General features: G+C 46.2%; 1 protein-coding gene across 1 annotated transcript; it reads right to left on the bottom strand.

The window, feature by feature from the left end:
- Positions 1-55: 55 nt before the first annotated feature.
- zgc:112982 (uncharacterized protein LOC503771 homolog) lies at positions 56-9,651 on the bottom strand. Its single transcript, XM_060045861.1, has 11 exons — positions 9,376-9,651; positions 8,858-8,901; positions 8,007-8,651; positions 6,067-7,317; positions 3,201-3,370; positions 2,971-3,100; positions 2,419-2,473; positions 1,794-1,930; positions 1,417-1,534; positions 1,105-1,223; positions 56-761 (listed from the first exon to the last, which is right to left on the bottom strand). The coding sequence occupies exons 2-10, from the start codon at positions 8,890-8,892 to the stop codon at positions 1,128-1,130; spliced, it is 2,637 nt and encodes an 878-aa protein (XP_059901844.1). The 5' UTR covers positions 8,893-8,901; positions 9,376-9,651; the 3' UTR covers positions 56-761; positions 1,105-1,127.
- Between the last annotated feature and the right edge of the window lie 802 nt (positions 9,652-10,453).

Genomic DNA, 10,453 nt, shown 5'->3' with positions numbered 1-10,453 from the left:
CATGTTGCCACTTTCCAGTCCATCTGTCTAGGAATAGACAACATACTAGCCGTGCTGCATTAAGTCAACAAAACAACAATTTATTTTTTTAAACAAATTAAAAATTGTATATATACACCAGGAAGATTCACTTAATCAGTCAAGCAATTTCTTATACAGAGAGCGTCAATTGATTTGTCCAAACGGCTTGTTAATTAACAAAAAATATATAAACCTTAATTCTGATCATACGGAACACTTAAACGTCAAGCAATTAGAAGCACCCTCAAAAACAGTATTTCAACACGAGGGGCGTGGCGTTGAATCATTTCTGAGGACAAAATGAGGAGGTTGAAATGAAGGACAGGTATTCAACTGAAATGGCACGCGACTATGTAGCACTGAATAAATTCGGCTGTGCCCCGAACCAATCTGGCATGGCCACTCAAAAGGAAAGCAAGCAAGACACGACGAGTCAGACACAAAGACAAATGAAAAGTGAAGAATGAAAAACATAGTAAAATGTGTGCAGCACACAGATCATAGGAAAACCATCACATCAGCCCATGTTCATACTTACAGCGGCCACACTAACAATCCTACATCGCTGACAGACTTTGACCTGGACGCCGTCTTCATGCTCTCAGAGAGCCTTCACAGTATTGTGTATTCAGAGCATTCCATCGGCATTAGTGAGCTTTAAAAAGAACCGGCCGTTCACGCCAATCGGCAGCGTTTTGAAAAAGAACCGAGCTGGCAGTTCTCCCGTCTGAAACGAGAGCCTAATGAGGAGGAGCAGGGAGGGAGGAGAGGAGGAGGCGGGAGGAGCAAGAGAGATAAAGTACCACGGTTAAATATTGTCTGGGCTTTAGAAAGACAGATACACAGGTTTGACCCTATTATATGGACAGATGAATTGAGGGCTCGAGAGGATATCAGTCCACGCAGATATCAGAGAATGCAGACGGACTGACAGGTTATGTGGAAACAAGAGAATGAAGTATAAGGAACGTACAAAAACCTATAAAGAAAATCTTAAAAATACTTCAACATATACAAACTAGGATCCGATTGGGTCATAAATATTAATTTCAGCCCCTAATTATACTGACAGCCCCCGCTTACCAGCTTTGCGGTTGCCATGGTTTCTACTGATGGGGCGGCCCAAGGCGGTTGCCGAGGTGACCGTTCCGGCCAGGGGGGTTGACGTTCTGCCTCCAAGCCCCCCGGCCTCTCCTCTGAAACTAGGGGAGGAGAAGGAGGATCGCCTGTAAGCTTCAAGTTCACTCAGCCGATGGTGAAATGTTGACATGGTGTTGGGAATTGGAGATCTCTCTGCACGTCTCTCTCCTCAAAACACACATTTCCGCCTTGCTGGAACATTTCGTACTGGGGTCAAAGATTAGCAAATGAATAACACAAGACAAGGTCTCTCACCCTGGGGTTCCTGGCGCCCTGCGGTTCATAGGACGGTCTCTCAGGCCAGCTGGGGAACCTCCCCGCCTCTTCCTGCTCTCCAAACCCGCCGTACTCTGCAAACATGGCCGCCGGCTCACTGGAAACAAAGGAAGAACATCGGAATGTAGGCCCAATCCCATTTCTACCCCTTACCCCTTCCCCGTCCCCCTTCAAAACAAGGGGGAGGGGTAAGGGGTAGAAATGGGATTGGGCCGTAGTCTCAGGTTGTGAGAGAACACCAGATAACACCAAACAGCCTCCATCTTGTAACAGAAGCGCCACGACGGCACCGTCGCATCCTGCAGTTCATCTTGTACAACCAAACGAGGAGGCCTGAATGACAACACTGCCGTTACCTGGCGGGCCCCGGGGCCCCGAGGGGCCGGCTCCCTCCAGCGATGGTGATCTTCACGCCTTCCGTCCTCTCCTGCCGGCGGCGCTCCAGGTTGTTCCTCAGGTCATCGGGGTCTCTCAGGGGCTCCGGGGGCTCTGGCTGTAGGGGCACCTCACACCGTCACCGTCACCCTCAGCACTCACTGCTGGCCCAGGGACGCCGTTCTATGTTCCTAGGATCTATGGTCCTTCAATATGTCTCCATCATTTGGCCGTTTACTGGTACCTTTATCCACCACTGTTTGGTGTCATTTAAAGGACAATGCCGGTCTGGGTGAATCGAAACACCGTAACCGTCTCTCCTGGATTCACTACAACCTCTTAACAATATAATGTGGAAATGACTTCCTGGTACTGATTCTGCCGGAGAGAATCTAGCGTGCAGGTAGGTCTGCCACGAATGGAAACAATGGCAATAAGCCCCTATCATCTTTGGAAATGGCAGGCGCATGCACGCTGAAGTCCGGGGATACCTCAAGTGCACACCAAAATCTATTTGTGAACATTGACTCTGTAGCCTAGCGTTCAGGGTGTTTCACTTTAACCAAAAGGTTAGAGAGGAGAGGAGGAGAGAAGAGATGTTCATACCTGCACAGCAGCAGACACAGGCTCGGGGAAGTTGTTCATCGTCATGGAGAAGCGCCTGCGCAGAAGCAGTGGGGTTAGCAGCACATCCCACACACACTATTATGCACCATCATTACAATCATTGAACGATTACTTTGAGGGGTAAATTTGCAAACAACAGGGACAGTCTGGTGGTCAGTGTGCTTGACGTTTAACCGAGCAGTTATGGGTTGGGTTCCAATTCCTGTCCCTGCAGTCTACCAGTAGTCACATACATTTATAATTGTATAGCCCTTAAACACAGTAACAGCCTTGACCCGAAAGGCCAAGAAATATCTCCTGGTAACGATCGCAGTGGTGGATCCCTCCTTCTAGGTATAGTCAAGAAGGAAAACTTTAACGAGATGCCTAAGCACTACCTGTCACTCCACTTTATATTCGATGTAAATCCCGTCAGAATTTTTTTGGGAATAAATAACTAAAAAGTGGTAAAATATTATAGTGGACCCTGAAGTTGATGCCAACAGCCATCAAACCCCTGCTTGTGTCTGATGGAGGAACAACCGGACCTACTTGTTGAGCGTGGGCCGCCGGTCCTCCGCCACCACCTCCTCCTCCTGCCCGGTGGACGATGAGGGACCGCCATCTTGGGGCGCCGAGAACCGCTGGCTCAACGAGATGGTGTTCCCCCTGAAGTACTGCTCTGTAATACACAGAATTAAACAGGAGGTGAGCGTCTCCCGCAAGCATTTATCACGTTTTCTGAAATGAATAAATAAAACGGTGAGTTCCTCCAGGCTGACCTTTGACCTGGTGCACCAACGTGATCACTTCCTGGGCAAACGTTCCCGAGATGGCCGCGTTCTCCCTGAAGGTTCCAGAATGCTCCATCATGGGCAGGAAGTCGAGCCGCTGGCGGCCCACGTTGACCAGGTCCAGAGACAGCTGTCGGTCGGACGAGTAGCATAGAGCACTGCGGGGGGAAGGAGAGAGATGGGCTTTAGCAAAAGGGGACAGAAGGGACTGCTATGAAAAGATTACAGAGCGACATAAATGACAGATTGTATTTGGATGGACGTTTAAATACTGTAAATTAACCAACCAACCAACCGTTGCTATCAATAAGAACGATAGAAATTAATATCGTCTTCATGTCATCCAAGACAGGCGGTACGATATAACAATAATAAAGATAGTGATACTGAAATTTAACTTTAAATACCACAATTCAATACATTTCTTTACCTTACCAAACAAACTTACCTTGGAAGGCACGTTTTAGAGGCACAGAGTGACAAAAACAACATTCTACCTCAAACCCTCAAAATGTGATGTGCATTATACAGAACATAGACGTATAGCATGCTAATTGTGTTATGTGTGCATTAAATGTGAAAGAGACAGGAAGGGATGCAGTTGGTACGGGTGGGAGTGAAAGTTCAGTTTTTTCGTGCTGCTCTCCGTCTTTTACGAAATCATCTAGCAATTCGGCAACTGAATGCCTTCCTTGTCTTCATCTTTCTTTACCTCTTCCCAGACATTAAATCGACAGAAGTCCTCCGTTCACCAGAGCCCTTTGGTCTCATGTGTTTTACGAAGTGTGGTTCTCCGGTGCTTCATGGCTGCCGATTTGAGCGCAGCTTTTGTTGTTTCCAGGGAGATTTCGATCTGCAGTTGCTCTGTCCAGGTAACCACCACAGGTGTTCCAGATGAAGCCCCTGCCTTCTCCATCGTGCGATAAGGGGTGATGTTGCATTCCTTCCCATTTCTGGTCCAGTATGAGAGCTTTGAAGGGGAGGCGACTACTGTTAGGCTGCTCGCCCAACAGAAGTACCTCCTGTTGGGCGAGCAGCACCCGTGGGTCCTTCCACAGAGAAACATCAACCAAGACTAAATTCTGAGTATCAATCAAGATGGATGACGTTGTTTGAAATTCACCACTTTCACACAATTTCAGATGTTGCCGTTGCAACTGTCGGTTGGTTTACATCACTGATTTTTATCAGTGATGTAGGCGAGATGTATTCCCTTATTGTAATGTCGACAAAGCTGGAGGAATCTTGGTGGAATGGTACAAAAAATGTCCAATGTTGATTAAAGTACTTCATTCATCTTCCATCCCGTTAACATTCCCGGGGAATGGATGTAGGTAGGTTTCCTATTGCCCCTTCTGCCAAGTAACACATGGACGACGATACAATCCAGGTTCAACCCACAACATGGAGGGCTGAACTTGTCTTTTTAGTTTTATTCTCGTGGTGAACATGAGGCTTGTCACATCTTCTGCTGTCTGGAAAATTCTTCAGACAAAACACACAAAACATCTGAAACACTTGATAATACTGTGAAGTTCATGTGGAGAAATTATTTTGTCCAGAAGACCTGCGCCTCCTCCAATCACACCATGCTTGTAGATGTCGAAATATAACCTTTATTGCGATCTTCTGAGTCATCAAAAGGATTTGTTAGCATCAATGTTCATTCTACTTCGTCATCTCAAACTTATTATCTGTTGCTTTGTTGGCCGCTTGATCCATAAACTCTTAAATGGGCAAATCTCTACGAAGCTTAATAGTGAGGTCAATGCTGACTTAAAAAAACAAATATATTTAAAAAGGAATTAAGAGGAAGTCACTGGTGTCTGGTGGGCGTGAGCTGGTTGGCTGATGGACGACCAATCAGTGTGAAGAATTGAAGTATCTCTTGCCTAAGATGTATCATCATATTTTGTAGGTGATGACGCCCAAAGCCTTCCATCCGCTCTCATCTGCACAGAAGATGCGACGGAAAACTCTCTTCCGGGTTGGTAACCTCTTGGTTTCTTCAATTTTTTGAAAAATACACTTTGGGAGGAAGCACAATGGTATCATTTCTTTTTCCTTTGCTTTTTGCAGTTTTTGCAGAGTTGTGCTCGGCGCTCCACCGTCCTCCAGAGTCACCTTTTATCAGTTCTCCAACCGGTGTCTCATGAAGAGTCTAAGTTTATACCAGCGCCTCACGTTTTCTGTTACTGTTGATCCCTTCCGCTCCGGTGAATCATTTCCGTTGTGATAGTGCAGTTATGCATCTTTGTCTCCTAAATAAATGTAACGCTTCCAGTCTTCTTCATAACAAGTACTTGCTGATGAGATGGATGATCAATGAGCTCTGTGGGTCTGAATCGGTTTTCATGATGCTCCAACGTGTTCCAATGCACCTCAGATTTAAGACAAACACAGATGTTCATCCTTTTTAGGTTTTGCAATATTCTGTCACCAAAAACTCCTCCCCGGTGGACAACATTATTTTTTATTTTATCGACCTTGAATAGTTCCCATTTGAAGGCATGTTCTCCGTTGGTTCCTGTGTCTTTGAGTTATTGCACAATACAGCAAAGGGTGTAGTTGGGACTTCAAGCACTGAGGGGCCAGATGCAGAAGCATCAACAGAGAGCACATCCATCATCCTTAAGGATCATTGCATTCTCTTATTGAATCTGGTGTCATAGAGGAGTGGCTGTCTCCATTGGTCTTCACACATTCACTTAACCACGCACCTTCCTCCACTACATCCATTCAATCCGCTCTGCTGGCTGGTACTCTAGTCAATCGTCCTGGTCGATTTTAAATAGTTATTCTAGAGAAAACGTGAACTTTCACCCTTCACCCTTAAAGTTTGAGAATACTATACCTGTTTTTGCTCGCGGGACGGTTCATGTCCACTTTTATTGTCAGGGTCTCCTCCGACACCACCATCACCTCACTGGATTCCTGTTGATTCTTCCATCTGTGTTCCCGCTGACTAGGCCCGACAGGGTCCAGGGGTCCAGACATTTCTCCGGACATGCTGCTTCTCCCCATATGGGGTTTAGAATCCTTTCCCGACCGAGGGTTTTCCTGTCCTGGCTCTCCATGACTATTGTCCTCCCTTTGGTCCCGGAACGCCTGCCCTTGGCGTACCTGGTTAAACTCTTTGTGGCCCAAAGAGAACGGTTTCCATCCCCGTCCCCGTCTCGGGAAGTCTTGATGTCCCCGTCTGGGGAAGTCTTGATGTCCCCGTCTGGGGAAGTCTTGACGTCCCTGTCTGGGGAAGTCTTGATGTCCCTGTCTGGGGAAGTCTTGATGTCCCTGTCTGGGGAAGTCTGGACTATCCTTCCTGGGAAACTCTTGAAGTCCCTTCCTAGGGAAGTCTTGATGTCCCTGTCTGGGGAACTGTGGACTTCCTTGTCTGGGGGACTCTTGAAGTCCCTGTTTGTGGAATTCTTGAAGTCCCTTCCTGGGGAACTGTGGACTTCCCTGTCTAGGAATCTCTGGGCGTCCCCGGATAAAGTCTGAGTGTTCAGACGGAAGCGCTGGGTGTTCCTGGTCAAATACATGACGTCCCTGACGAAAGTCTGCGTGTTCCCGGGGAAAGTCTTGAAGTTCTTGGGAAAGGTCTTGACATCCACGGGGGAATTTCGGCGAGAGAGGGGCGTTTCGTATTGGGCTAGCAGCCAACTCTTCATCATGATAAGCCCCTCTTCGGCCAACGTCAATCCTGCCCCTTGCTGCTGGCGGGCCGACTCTGAAGTGAGCATGGCCTTTCTGTTGAGAAAACTTCCCAGGTTGGTTGGCTCTGTTATTCCCCATGAGGCCTCTTCTCGATTCATGGCCTGGTTCTCTTCTCCCATCTTGAAAGGGTGTTTCTCTGCTCTCCTCCCAGGGCTCAGACCAGTTGTTCGAACTCCTATCGCGGTCCGGCGTGAACCCCATCTGTCGGGGCCGGCTGTGGCGTTCCACATCTTGATGGCCCCTGTCGGTCATATCCCAAGCCGGGGGTTCCCGGTTGTTTGCGATGCCGTGACCGTGTTCGACCACGAGGGGTGTCAATGCGCGGACATCCCCCAGCGCCTCTCTGTACCCATCTCTGGGTCGATCCCTAAGCTCCTCCTCTTTCCCGTACCTGTGTTGACATAAGAGCAGGTGAGATTGTTCAACAGGGATACACTGGACAGACATCGCTTTAGCAAGTGACTGCACTGACGCAACCTCCCGTGGTTTGCGAATATTGACCTATAAAGATCGTAAATTACAAAATTAATAATATATACGGAAACTAAGTACCAATGAATTGAGGAATTACTATGAAAGTATTTACATATCGGCCATTTTGATTACCGATATAATACTTGATTCATTGCTAACAATCAGAGTTAAATTAACGAACAAAAGGTCACTAAGCAGTCAAAGTATAACAAAATGCATAGAAAAAAATGATTCGATAAATCTAGTTAATCTCACTAAGATCCACAAACCCATTACTGGTCCTCAAATTGATATATTCCAAATTGTACCTGCGTCAACCTATACTAAACCTACCACACCTTAAGTCTAATACCTTTACATTTACACTTAAACTAAATGTATAGGGATTAGATAAACTAAATGTAAAGGTGTTGGAAAAAGTCAATTCTGGTTATACATCTACACATGTCAATACTTAAATGTGTGTTATTAAGGCATGCAAAGAACAGAAAAAGAGTAGTCGAGGGATGTTTTCTCTTCTGGAACATAATAAAAGCAGGAACTCCTTGAACCATGGTCCTCTTGTTTTACATATTTCAGCAAGTTTGGCACGCAACAAAAATTTACCCAGGATGCACGTGGCCCTCCATGTCCCTCCTGTGTGGATTTGAAATAGGGCTTCTGTCCCGACAAGAGTCCTCTCTATGCCTCTCCATGTGTGAAGCGCTCTTATCCCTCCTTTCCTCTCCTCTTCCTTGCCTGTCAGGGGCCCTGTGGTCCGGGCTGTGGTCTAGGGGTCTCTCCTGGCTCCTATGCGGCCCATCTCTCCTCCGGCCCAAGGAGGGCTCTCGTGAACGGGACAGAGAAGATGGCAACCTCTCCCTGGCCATCCAGTCGGGCGAGTCGCGGGACCTACCCCCGGGATCGCCGTGGCCCCTGAAGTCTTCCCTCCCTCGGCCTGCCTTCACCCGGCCGTCGTGCCTTTGGTGGGGCTGTTTTGGTGACAGCCTCCGGCGCTCGCCGTGGCTTTGCTCATCTGGGAAGAGCAGCGGTGGAGGCGTCCTATGGCCCAGCTCGTCTGGACCCGAGAGACGGAAAGCTTTGCCGTCCTCCTTTTCGAAGCATCCCCAGCGATCTCCTGGGTCGTCTCTGGACCGCTGCCCTCTGCGATAGGACCGGTTGTCCAGGCGGGCCACCAGCTCCTGGGGATCAAAGTCCGGCTCATCCCACGGAAACTTCCGGGATGGGTCTTCATGCTGCCGGGGGTTTGATCTGGATGGGGATGTGACCACGAGAGGGCAAATTAGTATGCTTCTTAGCTTTAGTTTCAACATATCAGTTCAACCTTCTATTCACAGAGGGAAGTCACATCAACAAACTCCTTATTATTTTACCTTTGTATAAATCTATTCCACATTTCTACAGAATAACATGACTTACTAAAATGGTTATGAAATGTCTATTAACACTATGTTCACCTGTAATGTGGTGATTGGGATCTCGGATTTGACATTTCCTCCACCTTTAAAGAAATGGGATCAGGCAAAAAGTTACATTTTACAAGCTGTATAATGGATTAATGTGCGGTCATTTCTCAACCAAACTCAACATTAGTTACCACTTGTTCTTCAACCTAGCCCAACTTTTGCTACCATTAGCAACTAGAAGAGAGTGTGTGTGTGTGTGTGTGTGTGTGTGTGTGTGTGTGTGTGTGTGTGTGTGTGTGTCTACTCTTTCCTAGTGGTGTCTAATGTGATAGTAGCAATAGCTGTAGCAATAGCTGTAGCAATATATGTAGCAATAGCTGTAGCAATAGCTGTAGCAATAGCTGTTGTGGATTACAGAGGCCACTACACCATCACGTTTTGCATTCATAAGGACGGTACCTGCTGTTATTTATGTCGGTACCACTACCGGGTAGCCCCATTGCTTTATGTGTACACTTTGTTGTGAAAAAGTACCACTGATTAAGGCGATGCCCGCTGCTTTCACTTACCCGTCTCCAAGTTTCTGTACGTTGGCTAGCTCCTCAGCTAGCTGGAAGCACAAACGAAATACAGGCAATCACGCATGCAAACTCACACAGGCACACACACAAACGGCTAGGATATTCAAATAGTTAAGTAAATGAACCTCATCGAATAATACAGCGAAAAATTCGCATCGAGTAGAGTTTATTTTGATGTCCCATATATGTGATATCCTCTAATGGCACGTTGACGATGTTCTCCGTGGCCTCCTGTCCAGAGAACGGATGGCTAACCTGCTCCAACACTATTGGCTATTAGGTCTAAAGAGGCGGGACCTTGTGGAGACAACCTGTGTTGCGCTGTGAAAGTATCTTTCCGTTTGTTACAAGGGATTGATGATCATGCTTAATGTTATATATAGAACTTAATAAATGCTGTGTATATTTTATTAAAGGTTGTCTGTCTTATTTTACTGCTATACTGTGTTTGAACATTTACAACAGTTAATTTGATGGCTGTTGGACACAAAGAAGTAGGCTACAAAACGTACCGTAGGCCTACATAAATAAATGATAATGTTGAATGTTTAAGAATCGTATGATCATAAATTGTTGACTTGAATAATTGTATCATCTCAGTTAGACATGAAAATAACATTCTTATTAATTATTTATTTCATTTGAGCATTACTAATTAAAATAAACAAAATTCAGCACACACTCACACGCAAGCACTCCCGCACACACACAAAATACGCAAAATAATGCAATTACCCATGATTTTCTTTCATTCTGTTAATCCTACTATAAAACACAAGGCGGAAGCACAGAAATAATGAACGCATAAACAGTTTATTTCGCTTGTACAATGTTGGATCATGAAACCCCCTGAAAGAATATCCCCGGAGCAGAGAAACCGTCCTCCAAACTAAAGAACGTGGAGGATAGTGGTGTTAGGTGATAAACTGCCTCCTCGAAACCTACATCCACCTCCTTCAGAGTAGGTTCATTTTTCGTTCATTAATTTTACTGCAGTGCTTTTCCTAAAATTGGATTGTGTTGATTTTTATGCATCCTCAACTATTTTTTCTTGGTGCTTTTTAAC

The sequence above is a fragment of the Gadus macrocephalus genome, chromosome 23, assembly GCF_031168955.1.
Source record: "Gadus macrocephalus chromosome 23, ASM3116895v1".
In the NCBI taxonomy this organism is placed as follows: domain Eukaryota; kingdom Metazoa; phylum Chordata; class Actinopteri; order Gadiformes; family Gadidae; genus Gadus; species Gadus macrocephalus.
This window is presented reverse-complemented; position numbering and strand designations above follow the sequence as displayed.